This window comes from Callithrix jacchus, chromosome 4 (genome assembly GCF_049354715.1).
Source record: "Callithrix jacchus isolate 240 chromosome 4, calJac240_pri, whole genome shotgun sequence".
Taxonomy (NCBI): Eukaryota; Metazoa; Chordata; class Mammalia; order Primates; family Cebidae; genus Callithrix; species Callithrix jacchus.
The window spans coordinates 6043556-6071225 of record NC_133505.1 but is presented as its reverse complement, the minus strand read 5'-3'; the positions used below and the strand labels follow the sequence as shown (position 1 = coordinate 6071225).

General features: G+C 41.6%; 2 protein-coding genes across 18 annotated transcripts in view; both read right to left on the bottom strand.

The window, feature by feature from the left end:
• KIAA0319 (KIAA0319 ortholog) overlaps positions 1–5989 on the bottom strand; it is a 108297-nt gene extending 102308 nt beyond the window's left edge. For 8 of the 17 annotated variants that reach the window (XM_054253681.2, XM_078368187.1, XM_078368190.1 and 5 more), the window contains exon 1: positions 5837–5989. The gene's annotated coding sequence lies outside the window, so the exon portion shown is untranslated. Of the gene's footprint in view, positions 1–5463 lie in introns of all 17 variants that reach the window. The other 9 variants (XM_078368185.1, XM_078368194.1, XM_078368193.1 and 6 more) reach the window with 3 other exon arrangements.
• Positions 5990–9894: 3905 nt separating this feature from the next.
• Positions 9895–27553, bottom strand: TDP2 (tyrosyl-DNA phosphodiesterase 2). Its single transcript, NM_001253765.1, is given in 7 exon segments — positions 9895–10546; positions 12778–12948; positions 14525–14643; positions 17888–17979; positions 19263–19436; positions 27193–27278; positions 27364–27553. Coding segments are annotated over 7 exon segments (1089 nt in total). The 5' UTR covers positions 27529–27553; the 3' UTR covers positions 9895–10264.
• Between the last annotated feature and the right edge of the window lie 117 nt (positions 27554–27670).

Sequence of the window (27670 nt, the reverse complement as noted above, 5' to 3'; positions counted from 1 at the left end):
AAAGACAAAGAGTACATCCTATAGGGAACCAGAGACAAGAGACAGATTATCTTAAAAAGAACAATAATTAGACTGACAGCAACATTTTTGTTGGTAACAATAGATGCTAGGAAATAATGGAAATAAAATCTAGCAACTGTCAACGTAGAACTTTATACTCATGTTAGTACTCAGAAGTAATAATAAAATAAAGGTTTTTTTTAAGAGAGTGATTGAGTTTACTATCTATATATTCTCACTGAAAGAGTTACTATATGACATTTGGGGCTGGATGAAATTTTTTAAAAAGAGTTTTTATAAGAAAAGCTGAACAGAAAGAATAAAAGAAGCCTTGGCACAGAAGAAACTGGCTAAACTGTTGGTAAATAATGATATTATTCAAACTAAAATGCCAAATAATAATAAAGTGAAAGACGACGGAGAGGGAAACTGAAGTATACAAAGTCATGTACTTTTAGAGAACAGAACAATTTATTAAGTTTACATTCTGGTGGGGAAAAAAGCTGCAGTTTTATTGATACGTAATAGTTTTATATGTTTTCAGGGTATTTTGGTACATGCATACAATGTGTAATGTTATTAACTTTAGAAATTTTAAAGTAAATAGGCATGTTAAAAATAAAACATAGTCCCTTCTCTACAGAAGCTTATACTATACAGGAATAGGGTAAGTGATGTTGTAAGGCATGCCCAGCGAGCAACAATGCCATCAGGGAAAGAGAGGTGAGATGAGGGCTTTAGGGAAGCCTTCAAAAACATGACGTTGAAGCTCTAGCCTGAGAAATTAGCAGTTTGTTGAAAGAAAGAATGCAATCTAGGCTGTGGGGACTGGCTACACATAAAAGGCATGGACTCTTGGAAGAGGTGGCATATTTTGAGTGGTTCCATGTGGCTGTAATGTGGAATAGGTGTGGGTTATGAGTTAAGAGGATGAAAACGTAGACCAAGAAGAATTGTTACAGAACTATACTGTTGACATTAAGAGCTCTGCACTTCATTTAGTAGGTGGTGGGGCATACTGATACATTTAAAAATAATTTTTTATTGTGGTAATATATATATAACATAAAATTTACCATTTTAACTTTTTCTTTTTTTTTTTTTTTTTAGAGACAGGGTCTTCTTCTGTTGCCCAGGCTGGAGTGCAGTGGCACAATCACGGTTCACTGCAGCCTCAACCTCCTGGGCTCAAGTGATCCTCCCACCTCAGCCTCCCGAATAGCTGGGATGACAGGCATGCAGCACCAAGCCTGGCTGATTTTGTGTTTTTGTAGAGACGGTTTTCACCATGTTGCCCAGGTTGGTCTCAACCTTCTGGGCTCAGGTCATCTGCCCACCTCAGCCTCCCAAACTGCTGGAATTACAGGCATGACTGCGCCCGGCCCATTTTAACCATTTTGAAATATATAATTCAGTAGCAGCCATCATCACTATCTAGCTTCACAACGTTCTCATCATCTCAAACTGAAACTCTATACCCATTAAACATAACACCCCACTGCCACCTACTCCCAGTTCCTGGTATGCCCTATTCTTCTTTTTCTACAAATTTCACTATGCTAAATATTTCACATAAATAGGATTGTACAATGTTGTTTGTGCCCAACTTATTTCATAAAGTCTCCAAGGTTCATCCACGCTGCAGCATGTGTCAAAACTTCCCTCCCTCTTAAGGCTGAGTAACAGCCCACTGTGTGTATTTAACACATTTCGTTTATCCACATATCCATCGATGGACAGAACATTTAAGGCGTATAACCAGGGGGGTAACGTACTCAGGTAACTGCTTTAGAAAGGCAACCCTAGAAGGGGATTAAAGGGTACCACCTGCGAACCGAAAGATGAACCTGCTTCCAGAAAGTGAAAATGGCCAGAGAGGTGAAGAAGTCTAGTAAAAGGAGCTCAGAAATGTCTCTAGATCTGGGAAAAGCAGTTGTAGTGTAGCAGTGGATAGGAAACACTGAAGACGAGTTAACCTGGTTAGCATGCTCAGAAACACCTATCTGTACGGCAAGACCCTTCCCATGCTACAGTACATTTTGAACATTTGGCACCTATGTTTAAGATGAAGAGGTTGAAGACAGCAAATTGACAAACTATGTTAGCCTCTTCCCAAATACAAAATACACTGAGAGAGATGGTAAAAACAATTTTCTTTTTTTCTTTTTTTTGAGACGGAGTTTCGCTCTTGTTACCCAGGCTCGAGTGCAATGGCGCGATCTCGGCTCACCACAACCTCCGCCTCCTGGGTTCAGGCAATTCTCCTGCCTCAGCCTCCTGAGTAGCTGGGACTACAGGCACACGCCACCATGCCCAGCTAATTTTTTGTATTTTTAGTAGAGACGGGGTTTCACCATGTTGACCAGGATGGTCTCGATCTCTTGACCTCGTGATCCACCCGCCTCGGCCTCCCAAAGTGCTGTGATTATAGGTGTGAGCCACCGCACCCGGCCAACAGTTTTCTTGAAAATGAGACACCTGAGGCCTGGTATGGTGGCTCATGCCTGTAATTCCAGCACTTTGGAAGGCGGAGATGAGCAGATCACTTGAGGCCAGGAGTTTGAAACCAGCCGGGGCAACATGGGACCTTGGGGACCTTGTCTCTACAAAAAATATAAAAATTAGTTGGGCTTGGTCATATGTGCTTCCAGTCTAGCCTTCCAGTGACCAGGAGGCTGAGATGAGAGGATCACTTACGCCTGGGAGGCAGAGGCTGCAGTGAGCCAAGATGGCGCCACTGTACTTCAGCCTGGATGACAGAGCAAGATTCTATCTCAAAAAAAGGAAGAAAGGAAGGGAGGGAGGGAGGGAGAAAGGGAGAGAGGGAGGGAGGGAGGGAGGAAGGGAAGGAGGAAGGAAAAGAAAGAAAAGAGAGGGAGGGAAAGAAAGAAAGAGAAAGAAAGAAGAGAGAAAGAGGCCGGGTGCGGTGGCTCAAGCCTGTATGTAATCCAGCACTTTGGGAGGCCGAGGCGGGTGGATCACGAGGTCAAGAGATTGAGACCATCCTGGTCAACATGGTGAAACCCCATCTCTACTAAAAATACAAAAAATTAGCTGGGCACGGTGGCGCGTGCCTGTAATCCCAGCTACTCAGGAGGCTGAGGCAGGAGAATTGCCTGAACCCAGGAGGCGGAGGTTGCGGTGAGCCGAGATTGCGCCATTGCACTCCAGCCTGGGTAACAAGAGTGAAACCCTGTCTCAAAAAAAAAAAAAAAAAAAAAAAAAATTACCTATACTATTCGAGTAATGGGTGCACCAGAAGGTCAGACTTTGACACTACATAATATATCCACATAACAAAACTGCACTTTACCCTCTAAATCTATAAAACAATTAGAAAACAAATAGACAAAAAACCTACCAATTATTACAGGCCTACTAAAGCAAAGCTCCTTCGTTGGGGTGTTAAATTACCAGAATATTAAACTGCCATGATTCTATGATTTTGATTATTACATTTGTTATTGCTGCTGTTACAGAGATGCTGTAAAAGAAGTACACGTTTTATAATGATCTGATGTCACCTATCAGAACAAGCTTTGGACATGTCAAACTAAATCAATTTTTAGGACCAAATTATTTTTAAGGTATGAAAAATATTTCCTGAAAAAGAAAACATCTCAAAAATAACTTTTATTGAAGCATTACTATTAAAACATGCCAATGAGCAAAGATCTCGTAAACATATTATTGTATTTAATTTCGTTAAGTAGATTCCATTATTATCTCTGTTTCACCGGTGAGGAAACTCAGGCTTAAAGGGTTTAGAGAATTTGCCAAATGTGATACAGCCACTAAGTGGCCCACGCCCAACCCACACCCTCTCAGCTAGCGTCTGTAGCACTCTGCTCTAGAAACAGGCATGCCCGGCTCTACATAGAGCAGGCTCTCAGTAACACAGTTTCATTCAACGTTGGTGACAAAAAAATTCCTGGCCAGGGCCACTGTCTATGTGGAGTCTGCTCATTCTCCCCACGTCTGCGTGGGTTTTCTCTGGGCTTCGGATTGCTCCACATCCCAAAGCTGTGCATATGTCTACATGGTCCCCATCTGAGTGAGTGGGTATGTCTGTGAAAGTGCACGCTGTGATGGGTTGGCTTCCTGGACAGGGGACAGGGTGGGTTTCCACCCTGAGCTGCCCAGAGAGACTCTGGCTACCGATGATCTTCAATTGTAGTAATTGGGTAAATAATTACCTTGCTTTTATTAATCCTTCTTAACTGTATGTATAGCTCCATTTATTTCTATGTTTAATATTAGAAGTGTTTTGGTCTTTACTTAGAAGTTTAGTGATCTTTTTTGTGACCAGAAATATGCTGTAGGAACTTAACTCCTGTTTATATCAATTAGCCTATGGTAAACTGGTCGTGTTTAAAGGTTCACAGTTCCCGAGAACCTATCAACAACGTTAAGTGAGAACTTACTATATTTATTTAAAGAGAATGCTTCCTATCTGTTGGCTAGGGGGGAAAAAAGTCAAGATAATTTAACAGTAAATCTATTCTATTAATACATTACCAAAGCTCTCTTTTGACTATTTTTAATTCATAAAGATTTTGGTTGAATTATTTTCATTATTCTGGAACAAAAATTAGGTTCTTGCCTTGGTATTTTACCTTACCTGTAGGACATTACCTGTAGTTCTAAAGAGTCCTTATGTAATATGTTAACATTTCCCTTTTTCAAATTACAGAGTAATTCAGCCTTCTCTTTGACTCCTATGTCTATAACTGAATCGATATCTACAGTTTTCTTTATATAAGTTAAAAATAATATTTTAAAAAGCACAAAATACAAGTTTACATTTGGCATAACTTGAGTAATCTCCATGATTGTGGTCTTCTTATAATAAACAAATTAAGCATCTGTAAAGTGAGCATGTATTTCAGGAACAAAGAAATGAATAACTAACATTTACTTCCAAAATTCTTTTGTGTAGGGGGGCCATTGTCTACAATTGATTTTTTCTGTTATTATCAAAAACAACCTTCAACTTTTCTATTCAAGCACTGAAAAAAATACTAACATTTAACCCACAAACGAAGATGTTTCAGATGAACAAATCAGCAATAAAAGTGTACATGAGGAGGTATATCGTATTTTTCCTCCTTGTATATTATTAGGATAAATGACCTTAAGATGATAACTCTCAAAATTTCAGGTTTATCCTCCTGGTCAATTTGTGACATTCCCTGGAGGGAATTCAAAGGAAAGAAAAAACAGGTTTTAAGCTTCAGGGTATGGTAAGGAACAGAGACAAAATGCATTTAGCAAATAATAGGAAAGATCACATAAATAGCTCTGAACGAAGATTTAGAGTTTCCGCTCTAAAAAATGAGATTCATGAGGTTGGGAAAAGACACTCAAATTTCCCCGGCCCCACCCTACTAGTAAACAATCCGTGCAGCAATCAAAAAATGCCCTTTCCTGAATGAACGCCCAGAAGAATCTTAAGAAACTCACCTTCTGAACTCAGGGTGTCTCGATTCTATTTTTATTGGGTATAACCTGCCTACTGGCTGCCCTCCTTTCCTATTTCTCGGCCAGCCAGGCTGGAAAGTAGACGCTGTACCTGGGGTCACTGCTGGCGACACTGAAGCTCGCCCCATTTGGTGCTGCTGGCCCTGAGCATCACTCGCCGTCCCACTTGTTCCTCCTCGTCTTCATCGCAGGTCTTACACACACACACAGGTTCACACTCTCGCGGGCGCACCTGCTGTTACAGGTACAGCTCCACCCCAGCAAAACCTTCGCTTTCTCTTCCCCGGGACTCGGCCCCAGAGGAGCGACTCTGGACCAAGCCCAAGACAGGATGAAGCTACTGCTGCGCTCTCACCTCCGGCAGTAACAGCGATCGCCGCCGCGGCTCCACGCAAGCCAGCCAGGTCCGCCGGGGGCGGCGCAGGTGGAGCCAGGTTGCACCCTGGGGATCCCCGCCCACCGCCCGCGGCAGCTTCTGCAGGATCGTGGAAGCGCGCGCCGGTGATTCAGCGCCTTTCCGTCGCCGCGGTTACCACGGCGACGCGCGCGCACGCGCACACACGCCCCCACGGATGGGGGCGCGGCAGCCGCCCATGCCCAGCTCCCCGCGTGCGCTCTAAGGACCCGCACCCGGGCGACACCCTCCCACCCCGTAGGGGACCAAGCAAAAGGTTTTCGGGAATCTGAGGGGCCTTCTTAGCCTACACCTCCTTTCCTTCGCCAAACCCTTCCCTGTCACCGTGGCCCCAAATGGTCTAGGGTGAACACTCCCTCCAAATAAACACCCGAGCCAGGGTGGCTCAGGAGAGCCATGGGCGCACTGCCTGGGTCAAAGACCTTTCGTGAATTTGTCCCTGAAGAAATGTCACCCCAGCTACGTAAGTCCTACTCTTCCAGTGGGAGTCTCTTTGGGCCCTACTCGTAATTACCGTTCTATTTTGAGCACGTGCTTTCTGACTGAGAAGGGGAACCTGTGCTGGGTGGGGCCCACATCACCCCCAAGCCTTGCAGGCTAACTGGGTGCCCAGAATAGTTTGACACTGGCATCTTGAGGAAGGTGACCATCTAAACCACAGAAAACTTGTGTGGAAGACGGCATTTTTACGGTTTTTAATAAAGATGCAAAAGCATCTAGAGATAACATGAGCAGAAAAGGAAGCCAGTGCATTCTTTGCACATCCCATTACTATGAAGTGTAGCGCAGTGCTTAGGAATGAGTCACACACACACTTGATAGATAAGCTCCTTCTAGACTACTACCATTTACCAAAGTGTCTTAGACAAGTTACATAATCTTGATAAACCTGCTTCCACAATTATAAAATGAAGATAATAGCATTCACATAGGATGATTCTGGGGCTCCAATAAGAGAACCCACATTTAAAGAGTAAAAACCTGTCCAGGACTGAAAGAGTGAAAATCAGCTTGGACTTAGAAAAGGTAGGACTGTCAATCAGGCTGGGAGGACAAAGTCAGGAGGAGAAGCAAAATTAACAGGGAGTATCGTTTCTTCTGAAATCATGCAGCAGCGACGAAATGACAACTCCCTGTTTGAATGACTCCTGCTTTCTGCCTTTGCTTTACTATTCCGGTCCATAACCGGGGACACCCAGTTGCTAAACTCCCTTCACTTCCCGCCAGCACCCAATCCCTCATTAATCTCAGTTTCTCTCAATCTGCCTCAGAAACAGCAACCAACTGGATCCCAGCCCTGATTCCAAGACTCTCCCTGGAATCCTTTTAAGAGGAACCCAAACCTTACAAAAGACACTTCCTCCTTTCTCTGCTCACTTGGCATTCCACAGGTACTCTCTCAATGCATCCAGTCAATGAATCTGATTTTGTCCCCAGTGATCCTTGGCTGATTAAGCCTTTGAAGAAATATACTTTTAACACATACAAACATGGGTTTAGCTCAGAATGTTTAAATACCATCTTTTAAACTCAGAGACACTATAATGAATATCTATTTTCATTTTTAACGAATACATCAGTTTGGTATTGTATGAAAGTGTTACTCTCCATCTCCAAGACACAGATGTGAAGCCACTCACTACATTTCACTTGCTTTAAGCATTCAGTGGACATCCACTGAGCCCCTGCTATATGCCAGACACTGCAACAGGTGGTAAGAATAAAATCATGTATCTTAGTATAATTGTTTTTACTTTGTGTGCTCGTTTATGGTTTTGATTGAGACATTTGTACAATAAAAGACAAGAAACTTATTTTGAAGGTGGGAAAAACTGAGGTTTAGCAAGGTTAAAGTACATTCCACATCAGTGGTAAAAATGATGCTTAGCGTGATGAGTGTTGCCTCATTGAAATAGAAGATTCTAGGCCGGGTGCAGTGGCTTACACCTATAATCCCAGCACTTTGTGGGCCGAGGCAGGAGGATTTTGTGAGTCCAGGAGTTCGAGAGCAGCCTGGGCAACATAGCAAGATCCTCTCTCCACAAAAAAATTAAAACTAGCTGGGTGTGTGGTGCACACCTGTAATCCCAGCTACCCAAGAGGCTGAGATGAGAGGATCACTTGTGCCCAGAAAGTTGAGACTGAAAAAAAAGGAAGATTCTAGGTTCGAATTTCACTAAGCAGGAAGGTAAGGTGAGCAAAGCTACCACACTGGAAAAAGTTTGAAAAGTTCCAAGTAAAAAACTCAAGAGACAGCAGATTAGTAGGTTAATGCAGTGAGAACTATGGCTCATAGAAGCAGAATAAAAGTGGTTTCTGCATGTTTCACTTACAACTCGTTTTTAGATTTTGTCATAAGCAGTGTAACAAGAGGGTATTTCATGTAGATGCTGTGAGTTATATAAAAGAAATAATACTTTCATAGCTTTAAAACAATTTGACGATCCTTTAATTAATTTTTGAGTTGGTGTTCCGCTCTTCCCGTACAGGCTAGAGTGCAATGGCAGGATCTTGGCTCACTGCTATCTCCACCTCCCAGGTTCAAGCAATTCTCCTGCCTCAGCCTCTTCAGCAGCTGGGATTCCAGGTGCCTGCCATAACTCCTGGCTAATATTTGTATTTTCAGTAGAGACGGGGTTTCACCATGTTGGCTAGGCTAGTCTCTAATTCCCAACCTCAGGTGATCCACCTGCCTTGACCTCCCAAAGTGCTAGGACTGCTGGTGTGACCCACTACACCCGGCTGATAATCTTTTGTATAATCTAATATACTACATTGGATTTTTTAAAGAATTTAAACTTTTGGCAGCGCACAGTGGCTCATGTCTGTAATCCCAGCACTTTGGGAGGCTGAGGCAGGTGGATCACAAGGTCAGGAGATCAAGACCAGCCTAACCAACATGGTGAAACCCCCGTCTCTACTAAAAACACAAAAATTAGCTGGGCATGGTGGCAGCACATGCCTGTAATCATAGCTACTTGGGAGGCTGAGGCAGAAGAATCCCTTGATCCCAAGAGGTGGAGGTTGTGGTGAGCCGAGAGTGTGCCATTGCACTCCAGCCTCAGCGACAGAGTGAGACTCTGTCTCAAAAGAGAAAAAAAAGAATTTGGACTTTCAACCGACTATTTTTTGCAATGTGATTTGAAGTTAACCCTTTCAAATGAAATTTTATGCCAGAACAATCCGTTTCCCATAGAAATGAACTACTATATTACCTCTATGATGTATGCTACTCAACTATGAACATCTGTTCTCATTTTTTATTTTTAACCGTTAAAATTATGATTAATGTTTAAACTCTTTCTCTTTGTCACTGCAAAGGGAATATTACACAAACGTCTTTCTTTAGGTGTTTACATTTCAGCACTCCTGATATAAACAAGGTTCGGCTACATCTATTTATTCTCCCTGCTTTCTTTTTTTCAAACACAAGAATTCTTGGTAATTCTTGGTGGAATGAGAAGAAAATGGAAATCTGTTTTCTTCCACACAAAGAGGAAGAACCAGAAGCAATTAGCAGGTAAATATTTCATCTCATCATGGACACAAAAACATACTAAACCAAACTATAAACAAATAAAATTCTTTATTTAAATTTCTCTTGTGGGGAAAATACTTTTCTTGAAAGCACACTTAAAAGTAATTTGCATTTACTTCCTGTAAAACATTTCCATTTTACAATTAGCCACACTAAAAGGCTATATCTCTTTATGCATTTATTTTTCTGTTAGAAAAATGTTCCGTGGTGCTATCGAACTGATTTTAACCATCACCAAGCCTAACTTTGCCTCCGATGGCAACATGACTAGAAACATGAATCAGGAAGTATTAAGGGATTTTAAGCCATACGTTTCAATTATAGCTTGCCAATTATGTAGTTAGCTAACAAAAAATCAGGTCTGATGTAGAATAGCTGTCATCTACTTAACTGCAGACTATCATAGCTTTTTCATTTAAGATGATCCAACTTATGAAATAAAGGATCCAGTCCCAAGAACTCAATAATACCTTATGTTTTCTTTTGAAGACGTATTTTAAATATTAACAATGTCAGTGCCTGGATGGAAAAATATCAACATTAGCCCAGAGACAATGTGGTCCTTGTTTGGAATCTAGCTGGCAGCTACAAGCACTGTTAAAAATTCTAACAGGCTCTGTGCTCTTATTTATTAAATGACCTCACATCCTGAACACAGGAATGCATTCATTTAAATAAACATTAATCTTTAACGTTGAATTCTGAAAACACAAACACAAATCATAGTTGGTTGTTCTACGACAATGATCTAGTACATTATTTCCTCCACAGTAAACCTACCTTTCCAGAAGGTGGAACTGTATCTGCAAAAATCACATTTGAAAAGCATTTTACAGTATTATATCTAAGTTGCACAGAAGACCCCAGTGATCACTAGGAAATCTACCACAGTCCAGTTTTTCCAATCCAAGAAGGTCCAAACTTCGGGGAATAATGTGTCCCTCTTCTGCTGCTGCTCTGAAAAATATTCGGTCAAAACGAAGCTTACAAGCAGCAGTTATTCCAAGATTAGAGTTCATCTGTGTATCCCATGTATACTGGCAATGTTTAGGTTTGCCCAACAACTCCCAGACATCCACGATGTTGCTGGGTAAACCACCACATTTGGTAACCTGAAAAGAAAAAGAATATTCTTACAATATACATAGCCTTTTCCTCACTACTTAAAAAAAAAAACAAAAAAAGGTGTTTTTGCTATTATTTGCTATACCGTGTCTGAGTGCAATATTCAAACCCGAATCTCAGAAATTATTAATGCGCAAATGAAAAATAACTAGATACATTATAAAAAGTATTATGCTGCATGGTAGTAAGAAGGTAATATAAAAGTATCAAGACAGCCGGAGAGGCCAGGGAGGTTTGGAATTTGCCCCTTCTCTTCTGCTATAAGTAGCTTCCTAACTTTGGGTGTCAGATAAAACTTAGAAGCCTGAACATACATGGCCTGTTACTGCTGTTATTTGTTTTTAAAAACTGAAGTCAAGTAAAAATAAGGCAAAACTGCCACTCCGCTTCAGTCTACAACTTTAGAGGTGGAGCATTTATATGATCTGATAACATCAACTGACTTCAGCTTTATTGGAAGTTTATTAATAATATTAATTCTCTGTTCACTCATTCACACTCCAGGATTTTTTTAAAAAAATGTGTATGGTAACATATACAGAATATAAGATTTATCGTTTTAGCAAAATAAGAAACTTTTTTTTGAGATGGATTCTCACTCTGTTGCCCAGTGGAGTTCAGTGGTGCAATCTCAGTTCACTACAGCTTCTGGCTCCCAGGTTCAAGCAATTCTAGTGCCTCAGCCTCCTGCCGAGCTGGGATTATAGGCATGTGCCACCATGCCCGGCTAATTTCTGTATTTTTAGTAGAGATGGGGTTTCACCGTGTTGGCCAGGCTGGTCTCAAACTCCTGGCCTCAAGTGATCTTCCCACCTCGGCCTCCTAAAGTGCTGGGATTACAGGTGTGAGCCACCATGCCTAGCCATTTTAACAATTTTTAAGTGTACAGTGATATAGCATTAAGTACATGTACATACTTATGCAACCGTGACCATCATCTATCTCCAGAACCTTTTCATCTTCCCCAACTGAAACTCTGTACCCATTAAACACTAATGCACCATTCCCATATTCCCTAGTCCCTGACAGACACCATCCTAATTTCTGTCTCTATAAATGTGACCAGTTTTGGATATTCATGTAAGAGGAATTTCTGGACTGACTTCATTCACTCAGCATAATGTCTATAAGATTTACCCATGGCCGGGCGTGGTGGCTCAGGCCTGTAATCCCAGCACTTTGGGAGGCTGAGGCGGGCAGATCACAAGGTCAAGAGACTGAGACCATCCTGGCCAACATGGTGAAATGCCGTCTCTACTGAAAGCACAAAAAATTAGCCGGGCGTGGTGGTGCATGCCTGTAGTCCCAGCTACTTGGGAGGCTAAGGCAGGAGAATTGCTTGAAACCAGAAAACGAAGTTGCAGTGAGCCAGGATCGCGCCACTGAACTTCAGCCTGGCAATAGAGGGAGACTCTGTCTTAAAAAAAAAAAAAAAAGATTCACCCATATTGTAGCATGTGTCAAAGTTTCTTCCTTTTTAAGTCTGAATAATATTTCACTGTATGCATACAGTACAGTTTGTTTATTCATCTGTCAATGATACTTGGGCTGCTCCCACCTTTTAGCTATTGTGAAGAACACGGCTGTGAACATGCACGGGTACACAAATATCTGTTCAAATACCTGTTTTCACTTCTTGTGGGTACATACACCTAGAAGTGTAATTGATGTAACACACAGTAATTCTATGTCTAATTTTTTAAGGTCCTGAAAAATTCCACTGTGTCTCAACTTAACTACAGGCAGAGAGAAAAAGACTTTGTTTCACATCTGGAGATCTGGGCATGGTGGTGGCAGGGAAAGTGTGTAAAAAAGGCTAATAGGCCAAGAAAGAAAAGGAAACCTCACAAAAAGAGAGTTACGGACAATCATCACGGTCAAATCTTTCTGTTATTCTCATCATGCAACTAGGAATACTGCAAAGAAACAACCACACTCTTCTAAAATAATTTTCTCTTTCTTTCTTATTGTGTGTGTGTGTGTGTGTGTTGTTTTGCGTTGTCTATTTCTCATGCACGTTTTTATTTTTCTCCAAAAAGAGCCCCTTCTACCTCTAGGCATACAGCATAGGCTAAACAAGTATTTGCTGAACTGCAAGGTCACTTAAGACATTTTGAGTGACTGAAGGTCCTAGTTTTAACAGCTTTAGTCAAAGGAGCCTAAATTAGTTTCCATAGCAATAATCTGTCCTCAAACATCGAACTGAATTTGTACTCACCTCTTGATCCCTTAGATTTGTATCTCCTGCAAATATAACTGTTGCTGACTCTGGAGCCTCTTGCATTTTCTTTAAAACTATTTTTAACTGATTCATTCGTTCCTTAGCATGCCCTTTGGTGCTCTCCAAATGGGATGTCATAAGACAAAGCTCATTTCCTGACACATTCACCTGCAACAGGACAAATAACTAGTTATTAAAATTGTCCACTGACTATTAATACTGACCTTGGAAAACAAAATCAGCAGACTCATCTACCAATTGGTATATATTTACTAACTGGAACTGTGTAATCAGCACTGTGTCTATCCCTCTGGATCAAAAGAAGTATTAAAGTACTCACCCTGCCCCAAAAGAAGACTGTTCAGCAAGTACAACCTACCCCCACACGTCACCTCCACTGTGAACCTTTCCCCAGCATCCCCAGGCCTTTTCCCACGGTCCCCAATGGTTCCCTCCTCAATACACCTACAGCATGCTGAATAGACTGTTTTAAAGCCCCTTAGACTAAATTAAAAGGATAATTATTTCCCTCCCACAAAGCCCTAAGTCATTTGCAAAGCAGAGATGATGCTTATTTATTGCTGTATTATTAAGGGCCTGGCTGGCATACAGGTATTCCAAAAGTCAGTTAATTGAATGAATGAGAATCATTTACCATTTGCGATTAAGACACGAACAACGTACAATCTGTCATGATACTAACTGCCTGCAGAATCAAGTCTAATCTTTCATATTGGTCATTCAAGCTCTTCTATAATCTGGAGCCTAACACCTACTTCTCAACCTGTCACACTTCCCTCTCCATGGCCCCTACACCCAACTGAATACAATGTTCACTCATACTCGTACACGTACACCTCTCGCAACTTGCCAGAGTTTGCCAATGGTGGTTTCTCTACCTGGACTCTTCTTAATGTCTATGTTCACACATTTTTCAGGGTTCAATTCAAATACCATCACCTCTATGAAACCCTCACTAAACAATCTGGCTAAAAGTCATCTCTCCCTTCTCTAAACGTCCACACATCATTTATGTGTTTCCTTTGTTTTAGTTACTATATATATACTCTCCCTTACTAATCTATAAACTATATGAGAGCAAGACCTATTTTTCATTTTTTAAGTGTCATAGAATACAATATAGTAGCATGTACAGAGTAGAAAGTAAAAACATTACTTTAGGAAGCAAATGTGGAATGTTAGCAAACTCTCAAATATTCTTTTTTTTTGTTTTTTTGTGACAGAGTCTTGCTCTGTCACCCAGGCCGGAGTGCGGTGGCGTGATCTTGGCTTACTGCAACCTCCACCTCCCAGGTTCAAGTGATTCTTCTGCTTCAGCCTCCCAAGTGGCTGGGACGACAGCCGTGCCACTACTCCCAGCTAATTTTTGTATTTTTTAGTAGAGACTGGGTTTCACCATATTGGCTAGGCTGGTCTTGAACTCCTGACCTCGTGATCCACCCTCCTCGGCCTCCCAAAGTGCTGGGATTACAGGTGTGAGCCATTGCACCCGGCCCAAACTCTCAAATATTGTTAAGAAAACAACAGATTCATAATTCTAAGTCTATTTGCATTTAAAATTAGATGTAAAAACTTAATTTTAGAAAGTTTTTAAGACTCAAAGAATCTACATACGTGGAGCAAATTTTTCTCTACAGGCAATGATTTAAAAAATACCACCACAAAACTATGAGAAAGTCTATTCCTTTTTTTATAAAACACTCAATTTTTAAAAATTACTCACATGCACACACAAAAGGTTTCTCATCATGTTGGTACTTGGAAAAGGAATAATCTCTTGGCTTTTTAATTTCACTCTTGATTTCTTCAACATTATAGCTGTGAAATATCCTTCTTCATGACCTACAAATGTTTGTGGATAAGAATTTAGGCTGAGAAGGTCAAGGGTATTTTCAGTTTACCACAAGTTTGCCTACTGAAGATTTTTATAACAAACAGGTAACAGACATTTACATTGATCTAAATCTTTGAAGTAAACTATTACTTCAAAATAGTCCATCACGGCCAAACAAGTCTACCTCCTCCCTCCCAAATTTTAACTAAAAGCTTAGAAGAAATTTAAAAAATAACAGCACGCAAGTGCCAAAAAATAATTAACGCTGCCAGTATCAGATGAGAAAACTTGAGAAATTTCTCAAAGACACAGAATAGATGAGACAAACTGTGGCCAACTGATACACTTACTACTTAGAAGTTCCAGAAAAATTATAGTAAATGAATAAAAATATACAAAGATATAAACCAACAAGAACAGAAAATAGGATGAGGTGCCATGACCGAAAGCTTCCAATAATTTTTCAGAAAACAGATGGAGACATGGTAACTGGTTTATCCAAACAGAGGGAAACCACCCGAGTGACTGTAGCAGAGACCCACAGACAGCAAGCAGATCTGCTCCACCAAAATCTGCAAACACTTAGTACTGAACACAAAGGTACCACAAAGGTAAGGTGCTGAGCTAAGAGGAGGGCCAGTTCAAAGTCTGGATATGGGGTAAAAAAACTCCCAGGTTTCCTCTACTCCTCAAAGCTAAGTGACTGCCCCTCTATTAACAGGAAACTACGGTTTTAAAGAGAAACTAAATTGTAGAGGCTCCAGAGTCACGAGGCACAGGGAGGGGCATGTGTGTTAACGCAGGGCTCATGGGGAATGAGGTGAACAGGGATTAAGTAAAGCGTGCCTGCTCAGCTTCCTTCCCCTGACCTGCTTCCCGAAGGTAGGCAAAACAAGCACACCACCCCAGCCCCAACACCCAGAAGGCAGAAAGCTAAATAATTCTGTTTTTGAAAAACAAAATGGCCTCAGATTAAAGGCCTGTATATACCAACACACTGACAATTGTGCGTCTCCCTCAAATAAGCAGTTTGCTCCACAATTAATCCCTCACTCCTTTCCAATAAGGTATACTACCTTAGCCTAGTTCAGGCATACTAAGCTGTAATCAACATTTTAGTGTCTGGTGTTTAAATGTGAACCAAAAGCCAGGGATCCCTATATATTTAAGGAACAGGTCTAACATGACATGATGGATACTGACCTGACATGACATCATCAAAACAAACAGAAAGAATATAAAAACAATGCAGGTAAAGAGATTAACACCTAAAACAAATGAAAAACTAACAAAAAAGATAATGTATCCATAAACCAAAAACAGTATGGCCATAAAGAAGGTATTCAGTGAACAGGAGGCCTAGAAAATTAAAATAGTGGTATCTGTACGTCAAGATAATTGCCAAGAAACTAGAACAGGTCAACTGAGACAGGAAAATGAGAAAAAGTTAAGAAAATTCAAGGATCAACCCAGGAGGTCCACCGTTTAACAGGAGTTCAGAAAAAGAGGAAGGGTAAAAAATTTTAAGGGAGGGAAGAAGAGAGAGGGAGAAAAGGAAAGAGAAATAATGAAAAAAATGAAAGGAGAGGCGAGGGGAGGGGTGGGATGGAGGGAGAGAGAACAGGATTTTCCACAACTAAGGTATTCCACATACCCAGATTTAAAGTTCCCACCAAGCATTCAGCACAGTAAATTTTAGAAAGACCCAAAGAACATGAGGGTTAAAAACAAGACCCTCAAAGCTTCCACAGAACAGGGAAAAAGAAAAGATTAAGAATTAGAATGGCATCAGCCTTACCATCATCATCAATAATGGAAAGTAGAAGACACTGAAGAATGCCTTAGAATTCTGAAGGAAAGCATCTATTTACCCAGATATCTATCTTCAGTCAAACTATCAAGAACTACAACGCTACAACACAGGCATCTTCTATGCTGGGATTCAAAAACTTCACTAACCATGCACTACTACTTCTTAGAAAGCAGTAAGAGAAGGTGTTCCAATAAAATTAGTAAGTAAACCAAGAAGGAAGCATGAAAATCAGAAATCCTAAAAGAATCCCCAAGAGAATAGAGAAAAGTTTCATAAAGAGACACACACAGACTGAGAGAGAAGTCTCTCCTTAGCAATTCTCGATTAAGGAGTCAACTGAAATTAAAAATCACATACTATATAAAAATGAAAGTCAGAGAAAACACTACACGGTTGACCCCTGAAAAACACAGGTTTGAACTTCAAGGGTCCTTTACACAGATATTTTTTCAATAAATAGAGTTGGTCCTCTGTATCTGGGGGTTCTGCATCCACAACCAAATGTGGGTTGAAAATACAGTCTTCCCAGACGCGAAACCTGCAGATATGGAGTGCTCACTTTTCACACAGGTGGGTTCTGCAGGGCAGGCTGAGGAACCTGAGTGTGTGAATTCTGGTATCCACTGAGGAACCCTAGAACCAATCCCGGGGACACCAAGGAGAAACTGTATATGAAAATCACGCGATGTGGCCAAAGGAGTATTTTAAATATATTTAGCAAAAAAAAAAAAAGATGGGAAATTTAAAAACTAAATTACTCAGGGCAAAAAAAGTCAAAAAGAACAACAAAATGAATTATAAAATAAAGATTTTTTTAAAAAGCATAACCACAATGTAATTATTCCACTTAAAACTTCTGACGGCCAGGCACGGTGGCTCACGCCTATAATCCCAGCACTTTGGGAGGCCGAGGCGGGTGGATCACAAGGTCAAGAGATCGAGACCATCCTGGTCAACGAGGTGAAACCCCATCTCTACTAAAAATACAAAAATTAGCTGGGCGTGGTGGCATGCGCCTATAGTCCCAGCTACTCGGGAGGTTGAGGCAGAAGAATTGCTTGAACCCAGAAGGCGGAGGTTGCAGCGAGCCGAGATTGTGCCATTGCACTCCAGTACGGGTAACAACAGCGAAACTCCATCTCAAAAAAAACCAAAAAAACAAAAAAAAAAAAAACAACTTTTAACAACTGATTTTCACCAAAAGTATTCAGTTTCGCAAATTTTAGTAATTTATATTTTCATCCATTTCAACCACCTTTTCACACTTATTAAGCTGTATGAAATATTCTCCTATACTTCTTGTAGTATCCTGTGTCTTGCTTAGTTTTCTCAAACTTATTTATTTGTGCTTTTTCTTCTCTATGTTCCAATAGACTAACTTTGATTTATCTTTCACTAATCTGTTTTTCAAAGAAAAGTTAAACAACAAAAATTGTTACCTGTAATAATCTCATAATTTTTTGCTCTCTTCTTTAGGTAGCTACAATATGGGGGAATAACTTCCTGTAGGAAGACCACATCTGGGCTGTACCTAATGAAAAACATCAATTTAGGACAAAGACCAAGTATACCGGTTCATTTTCAGCTACCCAAATGAAGGGAATTCCACAACATACCAGAAACAAAAAACTACTATTCTCTAGGGCACCTAATATTGAGTGTTTATGCTGATCTTTGATAATTATAAAATGAGAAAGATCTGTGCTTTTTCTTTTCTTTTTTTTTTTTTTTTGAGACAGAGTCTAACTCTGTTGCCCAGGCAGGAGGGTAGTGGCGCAATTTCAGCTCATTGCAACCTCTGTCTCCCGGGTTCAAGTGCTTCTCCTGCCTCAGCCTCCTGAGTATCTCAGACTACAGGCACACGCCACCACACCCAACTCATTTTTTTTTTTTTTTTAGTAGAGACGGGGTTTTACAATGTTGGTCAGGATGGTGTCAATCTCTTAACCTTGTGATTCGCCCGCCTCGGCCTCCCAAAGTGCTGGGATCACAGAGGTGAGCCACCGCACCCAGCCCTGTGCTATTAATGTAATACTATAAGAAACTTATTTTTAAAAACTAGAATAACTGACAATAGAAACCACTATATTGAGAGACTGCAATGGTCCTACACACTAATAGATGCTTTCAACGTTTCTTTCAATCTTCTTGAAGCAATTATGATCTACAATGAAGAAAACTGACCACCAGAGAACTTAAGTGATTTGCCCAAGGTCACAGAGCCAGTATGGGGGCACAAACAGAATCTTTTTGGTAGTTTTAATTTCTCAGTTATTATAAACAAAGTTTAAGAAGAAAACAGCACTAAAAGGCTTCTAACAAAAATGAGTGTTCCCGCCTTGCTGCAGCCTGCACTACTGCTCTGTCAGAGGCAATCACCTCAATTCTTTCAGATATTTCTTCTCAGAGCTGGACGTTGAACTTAGGTGTTTTTTTTTTTTTTTTTTTTGAGGTGGAGCCTTGCTCTGTCACCAGGCTAGAGTGCAGTGGAATGATCTCGAGTCACTGAAACTTCCGCCTTCCAGGTTCAAGCAATTCTCCTGCCTTAGCCTCCTGAGTAGCTGGCGTTAAAGGTGTGTGCCACCATGCCTGGCTAATTTTTGTATTTTTTTTTTTAGTACAGACAGGGTTTCACCATGTTGGCCAGGATAGAATTTATCTCCTGACCTTGTCATCCACCCACCTTGGCCTCCCAAAGTGCTGATTACAGGCTGAGCCACCACGCCAGGCCGAAGTTAGGTTTAACTCTAAAGCTCATATTACTTTGTATATATGTAAGACACATTACTATTAAAGAGAAGTGGTAATACTTACAAAACTAAATAGGAACACACCCCTCGAGCCCTCTCTGCCAGATTGTTTAGATCTAATCCATCAACATTCCAGGTCATGAGAGAGAACATGCTGCCATTTTCTTGTTGAGTATCTTCAGATGGGCTGATTTTAGAACTGGTAGAATCCGTTGTTTCTTCATTGGTTAGGTCAACACTGGCAAGATAGGAATAAAACACAGCTTTGCAAATAATCTATAAACTGATTAAGAAATATTTTGTATTTGTAGCCCTCATTTTACAGACAAATTTTAACAGAGCCCTAAAAGTGACACTGTCATCACAGGGTTAACGAGAATTACATGCCAGATAAAAGGTTCCAAATAAAAATATAATTGAGCATTAATTGTGCTTAACTTTGGCCCATAGCACTTTCATCCCATCGCACTACATACTGACCACTTGCATCCTCATGGTTCCTAAGGGTAGGATCTCTGACATCTGAATCATAAGGCTTTCGTTTAAGAATTGCTTAAGATGGGCTGGGCACAGCAGCTCACGCCTGTAATCCCAGCACTTTGGGAGGCCAAGGCACGTGGATCATCTGAGGTCAGGAGTTTGAAACCAGTCTGTCCCACATGGTGAAACCCCATCTCTACTTAAAATACAAAATTAGCTGGGCATGCTGGTGCATGCCTGTAATCTCAGCTATTTGGTGGTGGGGCTGGGGGCGGGGGTGAGGCAGGAGAATCACTTGAACCTGGGATGTGGAAGCTGTAGTGAGCCAGGACCGTGCCATGGCACTCCAGCCTAGGCAATAAGAGCAAAACTGCATCTCAAAAAATAAAAAAATTGCTTAAGATGTTTTTCAGACCCTGAATTCCAGCAGAAAGCGGACACCAACCAGTTTGAAGACGCCCCCAGAGGAAGAGAATCAGCATGAGGAGCGGTTTCTTCATCTCCAGATCCCATGACTTCATTGCTGCACTCTGAACAACCAACAGTCCTCACGCCTTAGTACACTCCAAACCCTTTAGTCTCAAGCTCCAAACCTCCCAAGGAGAATTTGGTCTCCTGGCTTGGCAGCCTTCAAATGAATTTTTTTCTGCTGCAACCCTTGGTGTGTCAGGGCATTGACAAGCTGTGCCCAACTACCTTGGGCACACGTCCAGCAGGCAGTCAGCACCTCCTAAGGCTGTGTCACAGGTGCATCCTTAACCCTTTCTAAACTGATTTAGACTGTCTCAGATACTTTTGGGTTCACAGATAGATTCTTGTTGCACTGTCCAAATGTTTGCTCACTTAGGCAGTCACAGGCAACTCAATATCTTCAATGACATGTGCCACTAAGATAACTGTATAAACGATGATCCCAAATTAGACTCAGAAATGTAAGATTTCCAAATCTTTTTGAAATCATTTTAAATCATATTTAAATAAGACCTCATTGTGGCAGATAAATAATAACTGCAAATTCTTTGCTACCCTCCCCTTCAAATCTGGGCCTTAGTGGCTTAATACAGGGAAAGCATATTCCGGACTTTTGAGGCTAGGCCTTAAGATAACCTGCCACCTCCATTGAAGCCTTTTGGAACACTCCCTCCAGGAACCCTGGAACTGCCACATAAAAAGTCCAACCACCCTGAGACTGCCACACTGTAGAGGACAAAGGCATGTGCTTCAGTCCATAGTCTTGACTCCACCATCCACCAATTGCTCCCCTAACCAATGCCCCAGACATATGAGTGGACAAACAGTATTAAAAGGTGACTACTAAGCATTAATAAACTATTCATACATTTTAAAAATGGGCAGGGTGCAGTGGCTCACACCCATAATTCCAACACTTTCGGGAGGCCAAGATGGGCAGATCACGAGGTCAGAAGTTCAAGACCAGCCTGACCGGCATGGTGAAACCCTGCCTGTACCCAAAATACAAAAATTAGCCAGGCATGGTGGTGCACGCCTGTAATCCCGGCTACTCAGGAGGCTGAGGCAGAAGAATTGCCTGAACCCGGGAGGTGCAAGTTGCAGTGAGCCAAGATCATGCCACTGCACTCCAGCCTGGGCACCAAAAGCAAGACTCTGTCTCAAAAAAAAAAAAAAAAAAAAAAAAAAAAAAAATTTAAATAGGTGTTTGAATTTATAATTTTAATGCCAACATTTTAATTTTTCTATTTTGAAGCAACTTCACTTTTAGCACTACAAAAACAATTTTTTATTTAGTTTAAAAACAAAAAATTCCTATACACCATTCGCCCAGATTCCTCCAATGTTAACATTTTTAAAAATTTTTATTTATTTATTTATTTATTTATTTTGAGAATGGGGTTTCACCGTCTTGGCCAGGATGGTCTTGATCTCTTGACCTGGTGATCCACCCACCTTGGCCTCCCAAAGTGCTGGGATTACAGGCGTTGAGCCACCGCACCCGGCCTCCAATGTTAACATTTCACTTAATATTTGCTTTAATAATTGCTTTATTCTTTCTATTCTGAACCATGTTTAAATATTTTTGTGTTATTTCCTAAACACGAAGACATGCTTAGAGATTTGTATCACATTTGAAGAAGTGTGTCAGTAGGTGATTTCATTATTGTGCAAACATCATAGAGAGAATTTACGCAAACCTAGATGGTACAGCCTCCCACACAGCTAGGCTGTATGGTCTAGCCTAGTGCGCCTATGCTACAAACCTGTACAGCTGCTCCTACACTGAATACCGCAGGCAACTGTAACAGTAACTATTTGTGTATTTTAAAATACCTAACATAGAAAAGGTAGAGCAAAACTACAGTAACACAATCTACAGGGATCATCTTCATTTATGCAGTCTGTTGTCAACTGAGACGCGGTGCATATCTGTATATTGTTTAATCATCAAGTCAGAAGATTATCACTGATATGTATTTTTTACTTTTTTTTCCTTATTGCCTCCTGCAACTACATTTAATATTATCTCATTTAAAGACCTAGTCAGATCGTGCCAATTGGGCTACTAGTGTCCTAATCCAGGATCACGTTACATTTAGATGGCATGTCTCTTTTAATTCTCTTTAATTCAGGAAAGTTCTTTGGTCTTTGTCTCTCATGACTCTGACATTGTTGAAGAGTACAGGCCATTTATTTTACAGAATGTCCTATTTACTAGCTCTTATTATTTGATTCAGGTTGTGCATTTTTTTTTAGCAGGAATGTCACACAAGTGATACTATGTCCTCCTCCATGCATCATATCAAGCATCTGACATGGAGCTGTCCCATTCCTGGCGAAGCCAGCTTTGATAACCTGATTAAAGTGTTGTTAACCAGATTCTTCCACCACAAAGTTACGATTTTCCCTATCAAAGTATTTTGCGGGAAAGTACTCTGTGATTATATAAATACGCTGCGGTTCACTGAACTTGCCTGCTAGTTTTATTATCTGTTGATGATACATGCCTGAAATAATTACCAACATGGCAATTCCCAAATGAAGATTTTCCTAATTCTTCATACCTTCTACATTTAATAGTTGGAGATTTCCTGTAAGGAAAAATATTCCCTTCTCTCTTGAACAACTGTATTTACAACAGCATGGGTTCTTTTTTTCTTTTATGGATGTATTCTATTCCTAAGTATTCTGTTGCTTGGATTACAGCAGATTTGATGGGAAATGAGGGAAGGCAGCTTTTAAACTAGGTCACGTGCCCTTCTGGCACGTCAACATTTTCTGGGCACCTCCTTACTTTCTAGTACTATAGACACCCCAGGCTCATCTTGTACTTTCTTCACTCCTACTCTGCAATCAGTCATTTCTTTTTAACTTCTTTATTTTCACATTAAGCCCCTTCCATTCTATGAAACATTAAGCCCCTTCCATTCTATGAAACATTAAGCCCCTCCCATTCTATGAAACATTAGGCCCCTTCCATTCTATGAAATCAGTTATTTTTTTTTTTTTTTTTTTGAGACGGAGTTTCGCTCTTGCTACCCAGGATGGAGTGCAATGGCGTGATCTCGGCTCACCGCAGCCTCCGCCTCCTGGGTTCAGGCAATTCTCCTGCCTCAGCCTCCTGAGTAGCTGGGATTACAGGTATGTGCCACCAAGCCCAGCTAATTTTTGTATTTTTAGTAGAGATGGGGTTTCACCTTGTTGACCAGGATGGTCTCAATCTCTTGACCTCGTGATCCACCCGCCTCAGCCTCCCAAAGTGCTGGGATTACAGGCGTGAAACACCACGCCCGGCCCAAATCAGTTATTTCTAAAAAGCCCTTGCTTCTTTCAGTGAAGAATGGTATTTACAGGCCACGATCTGGGTGCCTTATGAACTTAATGCCAATTTTGAAGCATAAAATATTTTGAATTGTCTTCCTTTTACATAAAAATAACCTTCAAGAGCATCAAAAACACCGTGTAAGTTTAAGTGCAAAACTTTCTTTTGTGAATTTCACCCTGCCCAAAAGTTCTCTTATTAAACAATGAGCTATTAGACTTTTCTCAACGTCTTACCACCAGAGAGAAAAAGCCAAATGATTCCATGCCTAATCAAAGATGTTATTTCCTTTTTATTGAAAGCATTAAAACCAGAAAGGAAAGACTGTTAGCGCTTTGCTTCTGTCAAATCTTCTATTTCATAACTGCATTTAAAATATATATATATTATCAAAGACCGGGTGTTTGTTCAACACATTAAGCCCCTTACCTATCCGGCCTGCACACTTTTTTCCCCAAGTTTAAAGATGCCCAACTATAATTCAATCTACCTCATAAAACTGCAAACACAACCCTTACTTTCCTCAATGGGTGGACTGTCATAGGTGATATATGGGGAGAGCATGATTGTGTCATTAATTATTAATCGTACCTTATACTTACTGGGCTCCATATGCCAGGCACAATTCCAAGTGTTTTACACCTATTAGCTCACTTAATCTTTACAACAACCCCACGAAGAAGGGGCAGCACAGATAAAGAAACTGAAGCAGGGCCAGGCGCAGTGGCTCACCTGAGGTGAGGAGTTCGAGACCAGCCTGATCAACATGGTGAAACCCCACCCCGACTAAAAATATAAAATCAGCCAGCTGTGGTGGCACATGCCTGTAATCCTAGCTACTCAGGAGGCTGAGGCAGGAGAATCGCTTGAACCCAGGAGGCAGAGGTTGCAGTGAGTCGAGATCGCCCCACTGCACTCCAGCCTGGGCAACAAATTCCAGAAGGATGTCTCAAAAAAAAAAAAAGAAAGAAAGAAATTGAAGCAGAGAAAAGTTACACAGGTACTAAACAAGCACAGGTGGACTCAGAACTGATTCAGTAGGTCTGGGTGAGGCCTAAGATTCTGCATGCCTAACAAACTCCCAAGGAGTGGCATGCTGCTGATCCAGAGGTCCACACTGGGCCTAGCAAGGCTCCGGGACATGGGCTATCAATGCTGGCCTTGCATTAGAATCACTGCACAGCAAAAAAAAAAAAAAAGCCAATGAGAAATAAATAGGTCCTATCCAGACTAATTAAAGTAGAATCTCCAGGTTTTTAAATTTCTCCAGATAATTCCAATATGTAGCTAAGATTCAGCATAGTTGGCCAGGCGTGGTGGCTCTTGCCTGTAATCCCAGCACTTTGGGAGGCTGAGGCGGGCGAATCACCCAAGGTCAGAGTTTGAGACAGGCCTGGCCAACATGGTGAAAAATACAAAAATTTGCTGGGTGTAGTGGCAGGTGCCTGTAATCCCAGCTAACTGGGAGGCTGAGGCAAGAGAATCCCTTGAACCCAGGAGGTGGAGGTTGCAGTGAGCCACCTGCACTTCAGCCTGGGTGACAAAGGATGACTCATCCTCAAAAAAAAAAAAGACTCAGCATAGCTGTTTTAAGAGGATTTCCCTTGTCTCTTATTAAGACACTGAAGATAGATTCCAATGCAGAGGACTAAATCACTTTAGTGTTCAATTTCAATTTTTGCTGATTGATATCCCAGGAATTCAGTGAAGAATTGAGATTCCTGCCCCATTCGTTTAAGATAGCCAAAGCCCTTGCTCACCAGGCTTGAGTGTTTCTGGTCATAAAGTCTTCTAATCCATTTTTTTCTTTTCCTTTCATTTTTGCTAAAGCCAACATCAAAAATCTAATCAGGTCACGCTCTGTGCATACACAGCCCTTAGAAACACCTTGAACCTTGACCCTTCCCCATTTTTCTCTTTAGCAAACTAAACTTTAAAAGCGCACTCTCATTCATACTTGACCTGAGTTTTCAGAGACAAGAGACCACAGCCTGATCAACACCTTTGCTGTTTTTGCCAATTTACCATCCCGGGGTAAGAGAATCCTAAAAGCCATGCACCACGCTAAGCTTGATCCACATCTTTTCTGAGGGCCTATTCCAGGAAATCCACTTATTTTGTTGCTATTTATTGGTTACAATATAGTCTGTTGCAACCAACAGACATTAACTCAGGTTGGTGTGACCAAAACATGAGAATTTATAAGGAAGCAAACATGTAACAGAGCCTAGTACCGAAATGCAGCCATGTTTGAGGAGGGGCAATGAAAGACTTTCTCTCAGTCCTACTCTCCAACTTCCTTCTGCAGACCTCTGTTCTCAGCTTCTCTGTACACAAAAAAAGATACGGAGGAATCGCCACAGGTGCTAAGTTAACATATTACCGTTCCAGCTTCAGAGGAAGATTCAGACTTGACTCTCTTGGTTCTAATTCTGAAACCAAGGAGAGGATCTGACTGGCCAGTTTGAGTTGGTGAATACCTCCTAGTCCAACTTGCTCTGGTTAGTAAAACAGGGGAGCCAGAGACAAATCACTGTGGGTGACTAGACAATTCCCCAATGGCAAGACAGAGAAAGGAACTTAATGAAAATATCTTATCACATCTGTAAGCGAGGGTACCTGAAAAGGCCAAAGGGAAAATACAGTCTCCACTATTAACAGTCAATTTCACAGGTTGTACATAGCTGGGAGAACTTTATACATTCAGGACATATTTATTGGAGGCTTACTATGTGTCAAAAGCTGTGTCAGACTTTGGGAAATTAACAATGTATTTCAGGACATATTTATTGGAGGCTTACTATGTGTCAAAAGCTGTGTCAGACTTTGGGAAATTAACAATGTATAAAACAGATACTTCTTACTAGACGTGCAGTCTAATAGGAGACATAAAATAATGAACAGCAATTATAATATGGACTAAGTTATTACAACAGGGGTCATGCAGGATGCTATGAGTACCCGAAAGAGGAACCTTACCCAGACTTGGGACATCAGGAAAAGCTTCCTAGAGATAAATCATGTTTCAGCTTGGGCCTTTAAGATAAATATTATCAAGGAAGGAAAAAGAAAAAAAGTTCCAGGCAGAGGTACTAAAGATCTTCATGAAGGTTCAAAGACAAGAGAAAATGACCCGTTGGCAAAAACTAAAAGGTTTATATGCCTAGAATCTGGAAATACAGGTTCCAAGTTGTGGAGCCAAATAGTAGAGGGCCTTGTAAGACATCTAGACTTTTTCAGAGCAGTCGTGCAGGAACTGGGGAAGGGAAATGAAGTAACAGGAGTGCGTGTGCACTAAAAACAACAACAACAACAACAAAAACTATCATTCCGGCTGGCCAGCCTAGAGTCCAGAGCAAGTAAACAATACCGGAAGCCAGGAGGCTTCCAATTTACCATTCTTCGTTAGAAGAAGATTTTGCCTTCATTCATTCGTTTCCACCTCTCGCTTACCTATTTCCCATCACTTGAGTCAAAAATTACATTTTCACCTTTTCCTCCCTGGACTCCAAATAACGTTTGAAGCGATCGTCCGGGGGAGCAAAGCGCTCGATCAGCTGCTGGGGCGCATCTTCGCGCAGCAGCAGCAGCAGCTACGCCGGGCGCTCTGCCTCAACACCTCCCGCCGAGCTCCAGGGCAGGTCCCAGGACGCGCAGCGCAACCTGGTATCAAACTGCCTCGGTCCGGACAGGCTCCCCCGCTCCCCTCACCACTTACTAGATCCTGGGCTCGGCGGTGGTTTCAGGACGGCGTTCCAAGGCGCTCTCCTCCACCGGAGGCTCGAAGTAGGAGTTCAGTGCCCTCTGAAAAACAAAGGCACAGGGATGAGGTTCGTGCGCTCCGCCGACCTAGTCAGCGGAGCAGGACGCGACGCCAGCAAAAGCTTACTTCCATCTCCCAGTCGTTCTCGGCCAGGTAGCACTGAGCCACAGCGGAATCGCAGTTCGCGACCGAGGCAAACTCCAAACACAGAAGTCGCCGCTTCTTCACCGCGGGCTCGCCCTCTTCCCCCGCCGCCTCTGTCCCGCCCTCCAGGCAGCCGCCGAGCTCCATCGTTTTACCGCTTCCGCACCGCCCCTTTAAGCGGAACAGGAAGCCCACTCCAGGCTCTGCGCAGGCGCCCGCGCTCCGGCGCCCCCGCATCAACTGCCCGGCGGGGAAACTTGCTCCTTCTTCGAGAATAATTGGTGCAGCT